The sequence below is a fragment of the Scardinius erythrophthalmus genome (assembly GCF_964197995.2).
Source record: "Scardinius erythrophthalmus genome assembly, chromosome: 15".
In the NCBI taxonomy this organism is placed as follows: domain Eukaryota; kingdom Metazoa; phylum Chordata; class Actinopteri; order Cypriniformes; family Leuciscidae; genus Scardinius; species Scardinius erythrophthalmus.
In genome coordinates this window covers 21,475,983-21,490,976 of record NC_138235.1, presented here as the reverse complement: position 1 = coordinate 21,490,976, position 14,994 = coordinate 21,475,983, and the positions used below count along the sequence as shown (strand labels likewise).

General features: G+C 37.5%; 1 protein-coding gene across 3 annotated transcripts; it reads left to right on the top strand.

Moving 5' to 3' along the window:
- The first annotated feature begins 581 nt into the window (after positions 1 to 581).
- On the top strand, positions 582 to 14,638 carry tpd52l2b (tpd52 like 2b). Of its 3 annotated transcripts, XM_081386673.1 has the most exons (8): positions 621 to 829; positions 1,927 to 2,078; positions 5,353 to 5,501; positions 6,770 to 6,829; positions 9,127 to 9,174; positions 10,089 to 10,190; positions 12,108 to 12,156; positions 13,002 to 14,638. In XM_081386673.1, exons 1-8 carry the CDS (start codon positions 811 to 813, stop codon positions 13,086 to 13,088), a joined length of 666 nt encoding a protein of 221 aa, XP_081242799.1. In that variant the 5' UTR covers positions 621 to 810; the 3' UTR covers positions 13,089 to 14,638. The 3 variants fall into 3 exon arrangements, with proteins under 3 accessions (XP_081242801.1, XP_081242800.1, XP_081242799.1); XM_081386674.1 differs by lacking the exon at positions 6,770 to 6,829 and having other exon boundaries at positions 610 to 829; XM_081386675.1 differs by lacking the exons at positions 6,770 to 6,829; positions 9,127 to 9,174 and having other exon boundaries at positions 582 to 829.
- The last annotated feature ends 356 nt before the right edge of the window (positions 14,639 to 14,994 follow it).

Below are 14,994 nucleotides of genomic sequence, written 5' to 3'. Positions count from 1 at the left end.
CCTTCCCTCGCATCCTACAGGAAAATGAGAATGCACAAATAAAAATTGAGAAGCACCCCATATGTCACTGCAAGAGGGAGGGGAAGTTATTTTGATTAAAGATTACAAAGTAGGGCAAATTATTTTTAGGCTATTTTTTAAATAATGATGTGCACAGATAAACCATTTATAATAAACACTGCAACATTCCATGAAAATAAGAATTGTTATATTGATTTCATGGTGACTTTAAAGTCTGAGAGCTGTTGATTCGAGATTCGCTTTAACCGAATCAGTTCGATTCGTGAACGATTCGTTCAGAACGGCTTTGTTAACAGGATCGATTGATTCTCTGCAAAGCCAAAAGAGCCTTTATCATCGATGTTCTGTATAACAAAAGAATTGTCAAGACACATGATTTGATGAATAATTCAAAGAATGCTCATGTGTCCTCTTATAACCAAAGTTTAATATCCTACGTGCAATTTCTGGTATTCGGTTTGTTCTATAGAAATGGCAAGCTTCTCTTAAGTAATGATATGCTAGATTTTCCTAAAAAGAAACAGCAGTAATTGGCTAATAGTGTTTTTCACAGCTAATTTGTTGATCGCAGGAAAAAGGACGCTAGTAGACGTCATCTCAAGGCGCCGGAAAGAAAGGCACTTGACTTGGGTAGCTCTTAAAGCTGAGCTGGCTGATCGCTCGGGATCTTGTGTTGGCTTGTCAAGCTTTTGGATGTTTTGATAGAAGAGGGAAGACACGTAGTTTTTTGCCCAGTCCTCTGAATTACGTAACTGTCAAAGCAACATTTTGAAGATCCAAACTGACGACATGGATTCCGCCAATCAAGGTAAACTAAAACAAAGCAATCGAACACGATACATTGGATTGATAGAGCAGCATGTTTGTTTATTGCGTAATGTAGCGTAACTGTAGCCTTATCTCTTGATCCCAGCGTGGTGAATATGTGGCGGTGAAGGGGAGAACAGGGCAGGGCAGGCGATCGGGTTACTAATGCACGATAAAAACACGTCGAGACTGAGTGGAGGTGTTTGTATTTTATTTGATTAAGTTAACCTTGAAATCAAAGAGATGATGTAGGAAAGTTATGGTGCCTTTGCTCGACCTGTGCTTTTTATGGCGTGATGATTTTCAACTTGGATTTGGTATTTTAACATTAACCCAACAGTTATGACAGCACCGGTTCTTTGTCTTTTGTGTCACATTATGTGATGCTATTTAAATGGGCAGTTTAGGGTCAGCAAGGAGCTGATGACATGTCTCATTAATATAAATTACACCCCACGTGACCTCTCTGTCACAGCCTGACCTAAATTGGGCACAGTTTGATCAAACCTTTGAACTGTTTTAAACGGCTTAAAATATATACACAATAAATATATAAACAGCATAATGTATGCTGTTTTTGTTTATAATCTATATATGTGTGTGTGTATATATTGTATGTTATTTAATGTCTGCTGTTTATGCTTTTGCTTCTGAATGTGCGTTACTCTCATGTGAAGAGTGATTATACTCTTTTATACTTTTTTCTTTCTGTGGTGACACATTTACTATTGAAAAAGGAAGTTTGGGTGGAACAAATTGAAAGGCTCATGCCTTTAAAAGATTTTTCACATCCACGAACCATGATTTGCTACTCGCTTGTCTGTTGCAGGTAGTATTACAGGGACGTTCTTATTTTAGACAATTGATTGGTCAAAAATCTGTGCAGTGCAGAATGAGTCATCATTTTGGGGTGAAAAGAAAGGCTTTTACATTTAGATGTATCTGCCAAAAGTAATAAATAAAAATAAAAAAATATATATATATATTCTTATTAGTGGGATTCTGTGATCACAACTTTTACATTTCTGTATAGCGTCACAGAAAATATGCACTTCACCTTTAACTTATGTCATTAAACACACTCTCTCTTTCTTTCAGACATCAATCTGAACTCTCCACATAAAGGCCTGGGCTCCGACTCTCTCTCGGACGTTCCTGAAGAGAGGGGAGCGGCGGCTGTGAGTCCAGAGACTCTTCCCCCAGGTCTGACAGAGGAGGAGGCCGAGGAACTGAGACTGGAGCTCACCAAGGTAAACGCCTACAGTCACTGCATGACACTGCCATACTGAACCATAAGTTTGAAGATGTGCTCATCTTCTCCTATAGAGCTGGTAAGTCCTGCCCCCTCCGCTAATCCCCCTGGACCTCTAGGTTGAAAAATCGTCAATGCAAGTGAATGGGAGAAAATAATTATTTTCTGGTCCCGTTTGAATTTTGCCATGAATGTGAACATATGTTGTCTGTGAGAGTAATGTAATGATGATTTCATGAAGTTCTTCACTGAGAAAATAGAAAACATCAGAACCACAATTGTAAACGTTCAATCCTCAATCGCGCCTTATAATTCAGCCTCAATTATCACGCCGCAAGAACAATTACAGTGCTTTTCAACTATAGAACAAAAAGAGTTAAATAAATTTATCATTTCCTCTAAAACAACAACATGTTTATTAGATCCCATACCAACTAAACTATTGAAAGAAGTGTTACCTGTAGTGGAAGAGCCTCTCCTCAATATTATTAACTCGTCTTTATCTTTAGGTCATGTTCCAAGAACATTTAAACTGGCAGTTATAAAACCTCTCATTAAGAAACCACAATTAGATCCGAATAATCTAGTAAATTATAGACCCATTTCAAATCTACCTTTTATGTCTAAAATACTAGAAAAAGTTGTGTCCGCTCAACTGGGCTCTTTCTTACAAGAAAATGACACCTATGAAAAGTTTCAGTCTGGATTCAGACCGCATCATAGCACTGAAACTGCGCTCGTTAAAATCACAAATGATTTACTTTTAGCTTCTGACCAAGGCTGTATCTCAATATTAGTTTTACTTGATCTTAGTGCTGCGTTCGATACTATAGATCATACAATACTCTTAGATCGACTACAAAATTATACTGGTGTTCAAGGACAAGCATTAAGCTGGTTTAGATCGTATTTATCTGACCGCTACCATTTTGTTTATTTAAATGGAGAAAAATCTATCATAACTCCAGTAAACTATGGAGTGCCGCAGGGATCTGTGTTAGGCCCTCTATTATTCTCAATATATATGCTACCACTTGGAAATATTATAAGGAAACATGGAATTAGTTTCCATTGTTATGCTGATGACACTCAAATCTATATTTCATCACGGCCAGATGAAAACGCTAAATTATCCAAATTGACAGAGTGTGTTAAAGATATAAAAGATTGGATGACGCATAATTTTCTTTTATTAAATCCAGACAAGACAGAGGTACTACTTATCGGTTCAAAAAACCACCCACAAAACCTCTCACAATACAACTTTAACATAGTAGGATGTCCTGTTACTTCATCCTCTACAGTAAAAGACCTGGGTGTTATATTAGACTGCAACCTGTCTTTTGAAAATCATATTTCATATGTTACAAGAACTGCCTTTTTCCACCTTAGAAACATTGCTAAGCTACGTAATATGCTATCAGTTTCTGACGCAGAAAAGTTAGTTCATGCATTCATGACCTCGAGACTAGATTACTGTAATGCGTTATTAGCCGGTTGTCCTGCATCCTTAATAAACAAGCTACAGTTAGTCCAAAATGCCGCCGCTAGAGTTCTAACTAGATCAAGAAAATATGATCATATAACACCGATTTTATCATCCCTACATTGGTTACCTATAAAGTCCCGTATTAATTACAAGGTATTGCTACTGACTTATAAAGCCCTAAACGGCTTAGCTCCAGTCTATTTAACCGATCTTCTATCGCCCTATAATCCATCGCGCTCTTTAAGGTCACTAAATTCGAGGCTTTTGGTCATACCTAGGATATCCAGATCCACCAAAGGAGGGAGAGCATTTTCACATTTAGCACCAAAACTCTGGAATAGTCTTCCGGATACTGTTCGTTGCTCAGACTCGCTCTCCCAGTTTAAAACTAGATTAAAGACGCATCTCTTCAGCCAGGCATTCATATAATACTTTTAATCCTACAGTTAAATCCGACCTCTAGTTCATAAACGCCAGAGGAGAACTGGCCCCCGACTGAGCCCGGGTTCTCCCAAGGTTTTTTTTTTTCTCCATTAGGTCACCTGATGGAGTTTTTCGGTTCCTTGCCACTGTTGCCTTTGGCTTGCTCAGTTGGGGATATTTGGGGATATTTAATTGAATTAATCAATCAACGATACTATTGATCAGCATTACCGAACGTAGACGTTCCACTAGAAACAAACATTGATGTATTGTTCTAATTTATTACTGTGAAGCTGCTTTGATACAACCTGTGTTGTGAAAAGCGCTATATAAATAAACTTGACTTGACTTGACTTGACTTGTGAATTTTTTATATAATCTTTCGTGTGAAGAATGCTACAATTTAGCGGGTAGAAGTTTGATACGGTTAGACTTTGTGTGAGAGCACTTTGTGGACTACAACTCTTCGCTGCTTTCGACGCGTTTGAAACGTCACCACCACTCGCACGTGGACACTAGCTCACGGATCCCGCTAAACATGGCTGTGTCTTTGGTGCACTTCACCGCCTTCTTTCAGGGAGAGGACAAAATCTTTGAGGTTGGCGAAAACCACGGGTAACTCAACTTTATGGGGTGACGTCACATAGGCGACATGTAGTCTTTCTCGTTATGTCTTTTCCACAACTGCTAGCTGAAGAATCATACCATATACTGTCAAACTCGTAACATGAAAGATTATATAAAAAATTCACAGACAACATATGTTCACATTCATGGCACAATTCAAACGGGACCAGAAAATAATTATTTTCTCCCATTCACTTGCATTGACGATTTTTCAGCCTAGAGGTCCAGCGGGGTTTTTACGGAAGGGGCGGGACTTACCAGCTCTATAGGTCTTCAAATTAGCTTGTTTAACATGTTCATTCAGAGTGTTTAAAGGTGCAGTCTGTAAGAATGACAACTAGTGGTCGAAATAGGTACTGCAGTCCAATATCAGAGATCGTTGTTTCTCCCGCCACCACGCCCTCAGACTGGGCGGTGCTCACACGGGTTGCCAGTTTGAGCACACGCAACAGGAACGAGCACTGTGCAGTATCACAGACCAAAACAAAAACAAACATTCCAGCCTGAAACACACATTTCAAAGTAAAATAACTGTCTGTAGAAGTGTTTTTCAGAGAAACGAGTATGTGAATTTAGCATGTTTCCTCAATATATGCAAATATATTATGGTATTTGTATGCTTTAGTAGAGTGAAAATGTTACATACAGCACCTTTAATTATACATAGAAAAATATATATTCCTGTTGAGGCCTGTTACCTCTCTAAAAAAAGTCTGTGATATCCTGGTATCAGGTTGAGGAGGAGATCCACACCTTGCGGCAGGTGCTGTCGGCTAAAGAGCGCCATTCGGCGGAGCTGAAGCGGAAACTGGGACTCAGCCCCCTGAGCGAGTTCAAACAGAACATCACTAAAAGCTGGCAGGACGTCCAGACCTCAAACGCGTAAGGATGCCTTCCTTCTACATGTCCCGCTTACTCAAACTCAGGAGGTGACTGGGATGCCATCTGCAAAGTCGGAACCCTAAACCCGCTTCACAGTGATTTGACATCATTTTGGACGAAATGTAACAAAATTCAGAACAATTCAGGTTTGTTGAAGTGGCAATTGGGTAACGACTCTGTATGATGGCAGATCCTGTAGCTGCGAGCTGTTAGCTGGTGCCATCAGCGGAGGAATTCATGGCAGAACTGAACCTTTTTGAACTAATCCACCCTCAATTCGCTCTCCTCCGGCTCACACATATTCCCCTCGCTTTACGCTGCTGGAAATCAGCCTAAAAATAAAGTCAAAGTTGTCTAGATGCATTTTCTGTAGGATTGTACATTTCCTCATGAAAGCATTAGAAAAAGCTCTTTGAGTGCCTGATCAGGCAGAGGAGATGACTGTGGTTTTCTGTGTATATTATAGGCGGGCATCTATGTCATCCGCTGAAAGCCCTTCAGTGTAATTGTTTTATCAGTTGAAAAATGGCTGTCTGGTTCCAAAAGGCTCTGTGGGAGGATTGTAGTCGACTCATGAATCATCACTATTTATTGTGTTCCAAGCTGGGGCTCATGGCCATTGGTTTGAGTGTGACTCTCGAGGTTTTAGATGTTAGATTTTCTTGATGTTTGCGGTTTTCGATCCTGTAGGTGGATCAAAAGTATGTTAAATCAAAGATCAAATTTGCCTACAAGCTTTAAAATGACCTCTATGGTTTTTTAAGCCAATGCCATTAACAATATTTTAGAGGGGGCTGATGGTCAATAATGGACCCTTTTCACATTTCTGTACTTTATAGAAGTGGAAGTCACCATAGATGGGTAAACTTATAGGTGAACCATAATATAACATTTAATGCTAAGGTAATATACTGCAAAGTATAATATTATAAATGTACATTAAATGTAAAAAAAAAACTTTATTCCATAATTTTAATGGAAACGCATCAACACAGTCTGAAGATGATCCATACAGTAAGATGTATATAGAATTTTACTTTGCTCACTATCTATTCAAATAAATACTGAAATTAGCCAATGGAAACTCCAAGTGAACAAATATCAGCAGAATAATTTGCCTGGCCAGTATATCAGTCTGTCAGACTCATTCTCCAGATCAGAGAATATCAGTCATTTTTTGGATTATCAGTAACACCACACTTTGCTTTAGTGATGTTCACTATGTGCTCTGCTCCAGGCAGCACATAACCATGTCTGTGTTTTTTAAGCTATGTGAAGATGTCAGAGAAACTGGGCCAGTGGAATGACAAGGTTACAGGGTGCGATGTGTGAGTGTTTGACCACATCGGCACGTATCCAGAGTGTATTTGCAGTGAAAGCATGAATTCCTCTCACCTACTCTCTACACGTCAGTGGGGATGAAGCATTTGAACACCTGATCCCAGAGCTCAACCCTTCTCACCGTCAAACAGCGTTTCAGGAGGACACATAACTGATGCCTTGGGGTTTTTTTCTGGCCTGTTGATCACAAATCAGTGGATGCAGTGTATCAAAATATAGATTCAGGTGTTCAAATGCTCTGCCCATTGATGTGTTAAATGAACCATTCATAACAGCCTGACACAAATAACTAAAACCTGTCTCTCAAATTGAGACGGATGGTTTTTAAAATGCTATGATCTGGTTTTCCTGTAGCGTCGACTCTAACCTGCTCTACAATACATATATTTTTCAGCCCTGTTGATTCTCCACTCAGAGACTGACTGAAACCTTTCGCATTTTTGAAGGAAAAAGGCTGTTAATAAAAGAAAATAGTATCTTAATTGACATGGTGAGGGCCAGAGGTATTTTTTCTATATTTAGTGTAAGTGGGCTTCTGAAACACTGAATCGTGCCACATATTTTTGATGTTATGTGTTCACAGTCAGATTTTTCTTTTTGTCCACCCATGCAAATAGCACATGATCTCTGAAACAAACAGGATTATCACACAGATGTTTCCTTCTTTAAATGCTATGCTGCTTTCATGTACCCTGAATTAGCAGCCACTGACATTTGAATCAGCTGTTCACATTCTCATGTATTGAGTTTTTTTTTGTGTGTGTATGTCTGTGCAAATACTTAATCGCTTCATTAATTCAAATCTATTTACAATACTGTTCAGATGTTTGGGGTCAATAAGATTTTTTTAATGTTTTTGAAAGAAGGCTCACCAAGGCTGTCTCTTATTTATACAGTAAAAGCAGCAATATTGTGAAAAAATATTACAATTTAATATAGTTTACTAGCTGAAAATAACAGCATTTATTTGAAATAGAAATCTTTTGTAACATAAATGTCTTTAACGCCATTTAAACAAAAAAAAATCAATTTAATGTCTTTGATAAATAACATTTTTAATTTCTTATTAAAATCTTACTGACCCCACACCTTCGAATGGTGCACCAGCCTACTCTGCCAATAATAAAATGGCATATCAAACAGGTTGTTAGCTAACTGTTAAAGCCACTGACAATTTGCTTGATTTACCATAACAAAAAGGCCAAAATTCAGTACCTTAACTTTTATCCCTTAAAGGGATAGTTCTCCCAAAAATGTAATTTCTGTCATTAATTACCTACTCTCATGTCGTTCCAAACTCGTAAGACCTTCGTTCATCTTCGGAACACAGATTAGGATATTTTTGACGAAATCCGAGAGGTTTCTAAACCTGCCATAGGCAGCAACATCATTGCCACTTTCAAGGCCCAGAAAGATAGTAAAGACAAAGTTAAAATAGTCCATGTGACTACAGTGGTTCAACCTTAATTATGAAGCAACGAGAATACTTTTTGTGCGCAAAAACACAAAAATAACGACTTTATTCAGCAATTTCTTCTGTTCTGTGTCAGTCTCCTATGCTGAAACTACGTGATTACTGTAATTACAGTAATATTAACAGGTTTAGCTACATAAATCAGACCCTGTGATGAGACTAAGGTCACTAAGGGCCGCTATGTTTTTCCCCGTGTCCCATGAATCATAGCGGCAGTCCTGATGTAGTTGCAGCTTCATAGCTGAACCTGTCAGACAGGCTACATTATCACGAGAGTGTGAGAGATCTCCCACTTCCCTCTTTACACACACAGTTTGAATCACACATCCAGACTGAGGCGTCTACAGACAGAGAGCATATGTTTGTGTAAGGAAAGTCTTGTCATGTTTAGATGAACGAATGCCACGTCTGCGTCAATTCAGACCAATTTATGCTTCCTGAAACTATACTTGCTGTAGTCATGAATATTACATCAAATCCTACTTTGCAATATCCTGCACGCTAACATGCTACTTGTTTTCCCAAAAGCTAAGGCAGCCTATGATGTCACTTTTTTTCTTGGAAAGCTGAAATATACTCACACATCTTATTTGATCACCTGGAGTTTGTGTGTGTAAGAATGATGTGAATTAAAATGCCATTTCTTTGCTGAATGTGCAGTTTAGCAGCGCCTGACACAATCAAGCTTGTGAGGCAGCATAACTGTATAATCGTAATTTAAAAATGAAAATGTTGAATGCATGTGTGTGTTTATAGCACCTTGTGGTTGTGAGAGTGGAGATTTGAATGTATTACCCTGTTCGTTTGTAGCTATGTTTCAGCTTCTTCCACTCTGGATGACATTACCAGCTCTGAAGTGTGAGTTACTTCATTCTTTACGTTCATTTTGTGTGTGTTTAAAGGTTGTTTTCTGGTTTTGTTATGGTCCTGAAGGCTTAAAGGATTGGTTTAGGGTGGCTTGCTTTGCTTTGTGGATATTTTGCTGATGGGTTATTATTTAGATATTACAGTCTTGTATTGCTTTTTTTAGTAGTGGGAATTGCAATTGCAAATGCGCTTACTCTGTAGATGTTTTGTGGTGATACTCTCTTTTTCAGGATTATTTGATAAATAGAAAGAACAGCATTTATTTGAAATAGAAATGTTTTGTAACATTATAAATGTCTTTACTGTCACTTAATACATTTTTATGCATCCGTTTGAACAGTAGCCTATATTATTTTATTTTTTTCAGGTGCTGTCCAGTGAGACAACAACATTTTTTTTGTTAGCGTGCATTGGCCGATATCGATAATCGATCATTTTTTATATTTGAAAGCCGATTACCGATACAAGTTCACATTATCATTTTATGTACCCTATATGACAGACTTGTGCTGCACATGTTGCGCTTAACTGTATTTTCTTTTTTTGATTCTGTTCATTTTTTGCGAACAGTGCACATCTGAAGTGTCTCAGCAGAAGGAAGTAATCCATTATTTATCAGCTTTAATATATCGGTCAGATTTTCTTATTGGGCCGATAACCATAACTTTAAAAATTACCATATATCGGCCCAATAACGATATGGTGGCCGATATATATCGTGCATCCTTAAATTTTTTAACGAATTTAAGGGTATCTGACTTGATTTTGTCATCTGGAAGCTGAGGTCATGTTGACTAACTCCTGAAAAGTGGAGAAGTTCTTGGACATTAATGAGTTTCACATGTGTTTTTTTTTATTTCTTTCTCTCCCCACATCCTCTTCTCTCTGTGCTCTTCCTCTCACAGGTATAAAAAGACTCAGGAAACGCTGTCTCAGGCTGGACAGAAGACCTCAGCCGCCCTCTCCACCGTTGGCACGGCCATCAGCAGGAAACTGGGGGACATGAGGTAATGCACAAGTCAAAATGCCCACCCGTGTTCTTCCTGTCTTTCTCTTGTACTCTTATTCCAGTGGCACTGCAATCACTTGGGGTGCTATGAAATATAAGACAATAATAATAATATAATAAGATTTACTAATAGTTCCCTGTTAATGTCGTTGTTAATTATTTTGTCTAACAGTTTTGTTGTGTCCACTGCACATGATTTATCTTAAACTGCATTTGCATGTGTGGCATTTCATGGACTTCATCACATTCCCATTACTTTTTAGCGCAATTTTCCACCGGACAAAATTGCGATTAACTCATGATTTCTGTTCTGTGCGTCTGTGCGCACCAATCTTGCACTTCTATCTACTCCTCAACCAGACCACCTAGAGACTTCGGGTTTTCGGCATTATGTTAAGGAAGGTCTAATCTCGGGAACGCACAAAAAAAATCCAGGAAAAGATTTACTATCTCTTAGTGTTGTGATCCCATGAGGTGAGAAAATTGCGCTAAAACACTCACCGAGTTTTTATTACTTTTTTCATTTTGTCTTTGGGTTTGTTCACACAGGCAGTACAAATCAACTCAAATTCATTATTTGTAATGGCAAAAAAAGATGAAATCTAAGTGCGAACAGTCATTCTAAAAGATTGTATTGAAAACTGTCCCAGCTCTCTTTGGTTATTGATCCACTTATTTTCATTTGTGTCACATCCTTCATCACTATAAAGCCGTGATTATCCATAGTGAGTGTTAGTGCAGTTCAGAAGAGCCACTTCAACTGCATTCAGCTGTTTTACTTTGAACAGAAGCTCTCTCTAACCTGTTTTCCTGGCTTCGCTTCACCACATTGTGTCGGTTTCTAGTTCCTATCAATATTTGCACACATTAATTGAACTTCCTTCACCACCCCTAACACAAACAGAAGTCAGAAGATATGGAGTTTTATGGAGGCCTGTATTTTAAAACATCGTGTTGCTTTCTGAAATGCGGAGGGCCTGAGACTCAAAATCATGCGACTGGTGTGTTGAGCTGCTATGATACATGACAGAAAGAAGATATTAGCTTCATTCAACAGATCAAAAGCTTCAGCCGTGATTTATAAATGAAACCTCCACTGCTCTGTCCTTTCAAACCTCACCCTTCATTCATCAGACAAATAAGTACATCACTCAAATTTATTCAGTGTGCAAATAACATCTATTCATGTTCATCCCAATAAAATGATTTGTTGATTTGTTTTTCTGGTAGTCAATGTATTCACCCTGTAGTCCTCTATGTCAGTACAAACTGTAATTCTCATCATTTGTTCTTCCTGCTTGCTCCGGTCATGCTTAACTCCCAATCTGATTGGTTTTGTATTCCCGTTTCTTTTTAAACGCTGCCTTTGCTTGGTCTACAGAGCTCTTCCTTTTTCTAACTCCTTTGGGTAAGACTGATTAATGTCTTTAATGCATAACATGGAGCTCTGTTTTTAATAGCAAGTCCATTTAATTTAGAAAAAAAAAGCTTTTATTATCATTTGAAATTAGTATTGATTTTAATGTTAATTTAAGTCCAAAACCCTGCTTTTGCATGAATGAAATGAAATGTGCTAGCAGTCTGTGTCTGATCTCTCTTGCCTTACATGCTTTCCTGCTTGCTTGCTAACACACACAACTTTTTCTTCCTTTAATGCTTTCGAAGTAGCAACTACTCCATTCGCCATTCAATAAGTATGCCAACTATGAGGTAAAGTACTAGTGTAAAACAATGGCACTCAACACAAACTGTTTCTGATTCAATGAACATTAAAATATTAGATATTGTTCACACAAATGACTACACTTTTAACCTTTTATCTGCCAGTTTTCTGTGCACATTTGCTTATGTATAATTAATCTGAATGCTTCTTTCACTATGAATTCTGGGATTTATATGTGTGTTTGTTAAATAGGAACTCTCCAACCTTCAAATCGTTCGAGGACAAAGTTGGAAACATCAAGGTAAGAATTCACTTTTGAAACTGGGTCAATGGCATGACGCTTATTTTTTTTGGCAGATGATTTAATAATTTATTTAAAAAATACAATTGACAAATATTTTTTTTTTAAATTCCATCCGTAAAATCAAAGTCATGTAGTGCATCCAACAAGAGTCAGCAACAACCATATATATACTCTAACTGTTCAGAAAGATATTTTAATGCTTTCGAAAGAAGTTCCTTAGGCACACCCAGGATCAATTTATTTGATAAAAATTACAGTAAAAACAGCAAAATTGTGAAATATTATTATGATTTATAACTGTTTTCTATTAAAATTTGCATCAGCCTCATTACTCCAGTTTTCAGTGTCACATGATCTTTCTAATATGCTGATTTGCTGCTCAAGAAATATTTCTGATTATTATCAATGTTGAAAACAGTTCTGCTGCTTAATATTTGTGTGGATTTTTTTTTTTTAATATAGAAAAATATTGTGTAAAATGTACTGTCACTTTTGATCAATTGAAAGTGTACTTGCTAAATAAAAGTTTTGATTTCTTAAAAAAAAAATTGGGGAGGAAGAACTGTCCAAGAACCAAGAACTGTCGTGTAGAGTAGTGGACCCTTGAAGTCCCTCAGAGCCAAAAAACTTAATGGCTTCTTTTAAAATAATATTTAAGATGCAAGGAAAATATGGTATTACTTTGTTCTTGATGATTACACCACATGTAAAAATTATATAAAAGTTTTTCAAAGCCAGATAAAACCACATGAATGCGGAAGAGTACATGTCTAAAAACTTGACGGATGCATTTTAAAGTAGAACTGCACTTTTCTTGATCTTTTTCTGTTTGTGTGTCTCAGTATAAGGTGGTTGGAGGGAAAGCCAATGGTGAAAGCGCTCACTCTCCGAACGAGTCAAACCCAGTGCAGGACAACGCTCCATTCTGAGAGCCCACCCTCTCCGTTCAAACACTCATCTCATTTCTGTGTGAATCCTGACTACACCCACACTTCAGTTCTCCCAATCGTTCCGTTCTCTCTGAATTCTTTCATCCCTCCTTTGATACTCCTCCACCTACTGCTAGCATGTGCTTGCTCATCTCACTAAAAACACACACACACACACGACGCATAGTACAGGTTCTGTGACATGAAATCATCACAGGTTGTACAAAGGAAGAAAAATGTTGAATCATTTTGTATTAGAAACTATTTTACACTGCTTTGCATAATGTTTTTACATAACTTTTATCTATATATGACTATAAAGGAATACAAATAACTATATTTAATCAGTACTGCCAAGCAGCATTCATCAGATGGCAGAGGGGTACAAAACACACAGAAGAAACATTCAAATCTGAAGGGGGGGGGAGGATTCTAGGCCAATAAAGAAAAAAACAGAAACTTTCTGCAGGTTCCTATGCTGCTGAGCATTCAGTTGAGTTCTTTTTTACTCTCAGTACAATGTGAAGCGAGGCTTCGCTGTACACCTGGTGAATGTCTGACCTCCTCAGTCGGCCTTACACTCTCACTCTGTATTGCTTTATTGGACTTTTGCTGGTAAAGTTTTTTTTTTTTTTTTGGCTTTATATCCTCTTTTACCTTTGCTCTTGTTCGATTATTATTATTATTTTTTGATTGATTAATGGGAATGTTTTATTTATGTTGGAAATCACTTGCCTTTGCTTTGTGCCATACTGTGAGTGCCAGTTAGTAGATGCCATAGATCTTTTTCTGTCAGAATGTTTCACACGCACACAAACTATCACGTCACAAAGATCACTTTGTTCAATTGTAAGAAATAAAAATGCAATTGCTCTCATGTGCACTAACCCAAAATGTCAAATGGCGAGTAAGACAGATTCCTTTTGTTAGTGGCACTTGTTGATTTTTCCAGACAGATGCAAACTCTAGTGTAGTCTGTATGGTAGCACAGTCACTTTTTACCTGAAAGATATTGGGATATATTTCACCATTAGCAAGTGTAGTCTCTTATTTTACCCTTTTTTTTTAAATCCGTTCTTTCCTGATATTTCATTCACTTGTATGGGTCAGTGGGTGGCCTTGTTTCAGTATATTACACAATGATGATTACATGCCTCATTGAGTGAGATGTAAGGGATTACATGCATTGACTGACTGATGCTGATGAGGAGGATGCCAATTTCACATGACTTCCTACTGAAATCTGTGTGTTTGCCATAGAATTAGAATGCACCTGTAGTTCTGCATAGTGCAAAACTTTGAAAAGATGAGGAAAAGATAGTGAACATTCAGAGGGAAAGGACTTTATTATTATTATTATTATTAATTTGAGTAGTATATTAACAAGTCATTTGGGAAGGTTGTTTAGGGAACAGGCACCGTATAGCTTTAAATTAGGGATCTCAGCCTAGCTGTTCAGGCTCTGATCATTTTTTTTTAAACAACAGTGGTGTAATGCTTCATTTATTTTGTCAATTGTTTGTATATCAATAAAACATTCATTCAAATGGCTTTTTGTTTGTTTGTAAGTTTGTTTCTCTCTTCCTTTTATATTCTCCATGACGTAAATCTGCCACTAGATGGCAGTGTACATTACTTGAAGATTGGAGAGGTCATGTGCTTCTGGGTCTTTGCTCCTTTTTCAGCAAAGATGCCCAAAACATGCCATATATTCATGTTTTAACATTTTTCTTTTGTTCTTGCATTAACATGTAGATAGGCATGAGCACCTTTGATTTACAGACTCTGAATTCCACTTTCAGTCTGCCCAGGTATTCTCAGTATGATCATTTTTCTAGCCAACACTTATTGTATAATGCCTATCAGATCATTAGTTACCATATTAGTAGTTAGAAACGTTTATTAA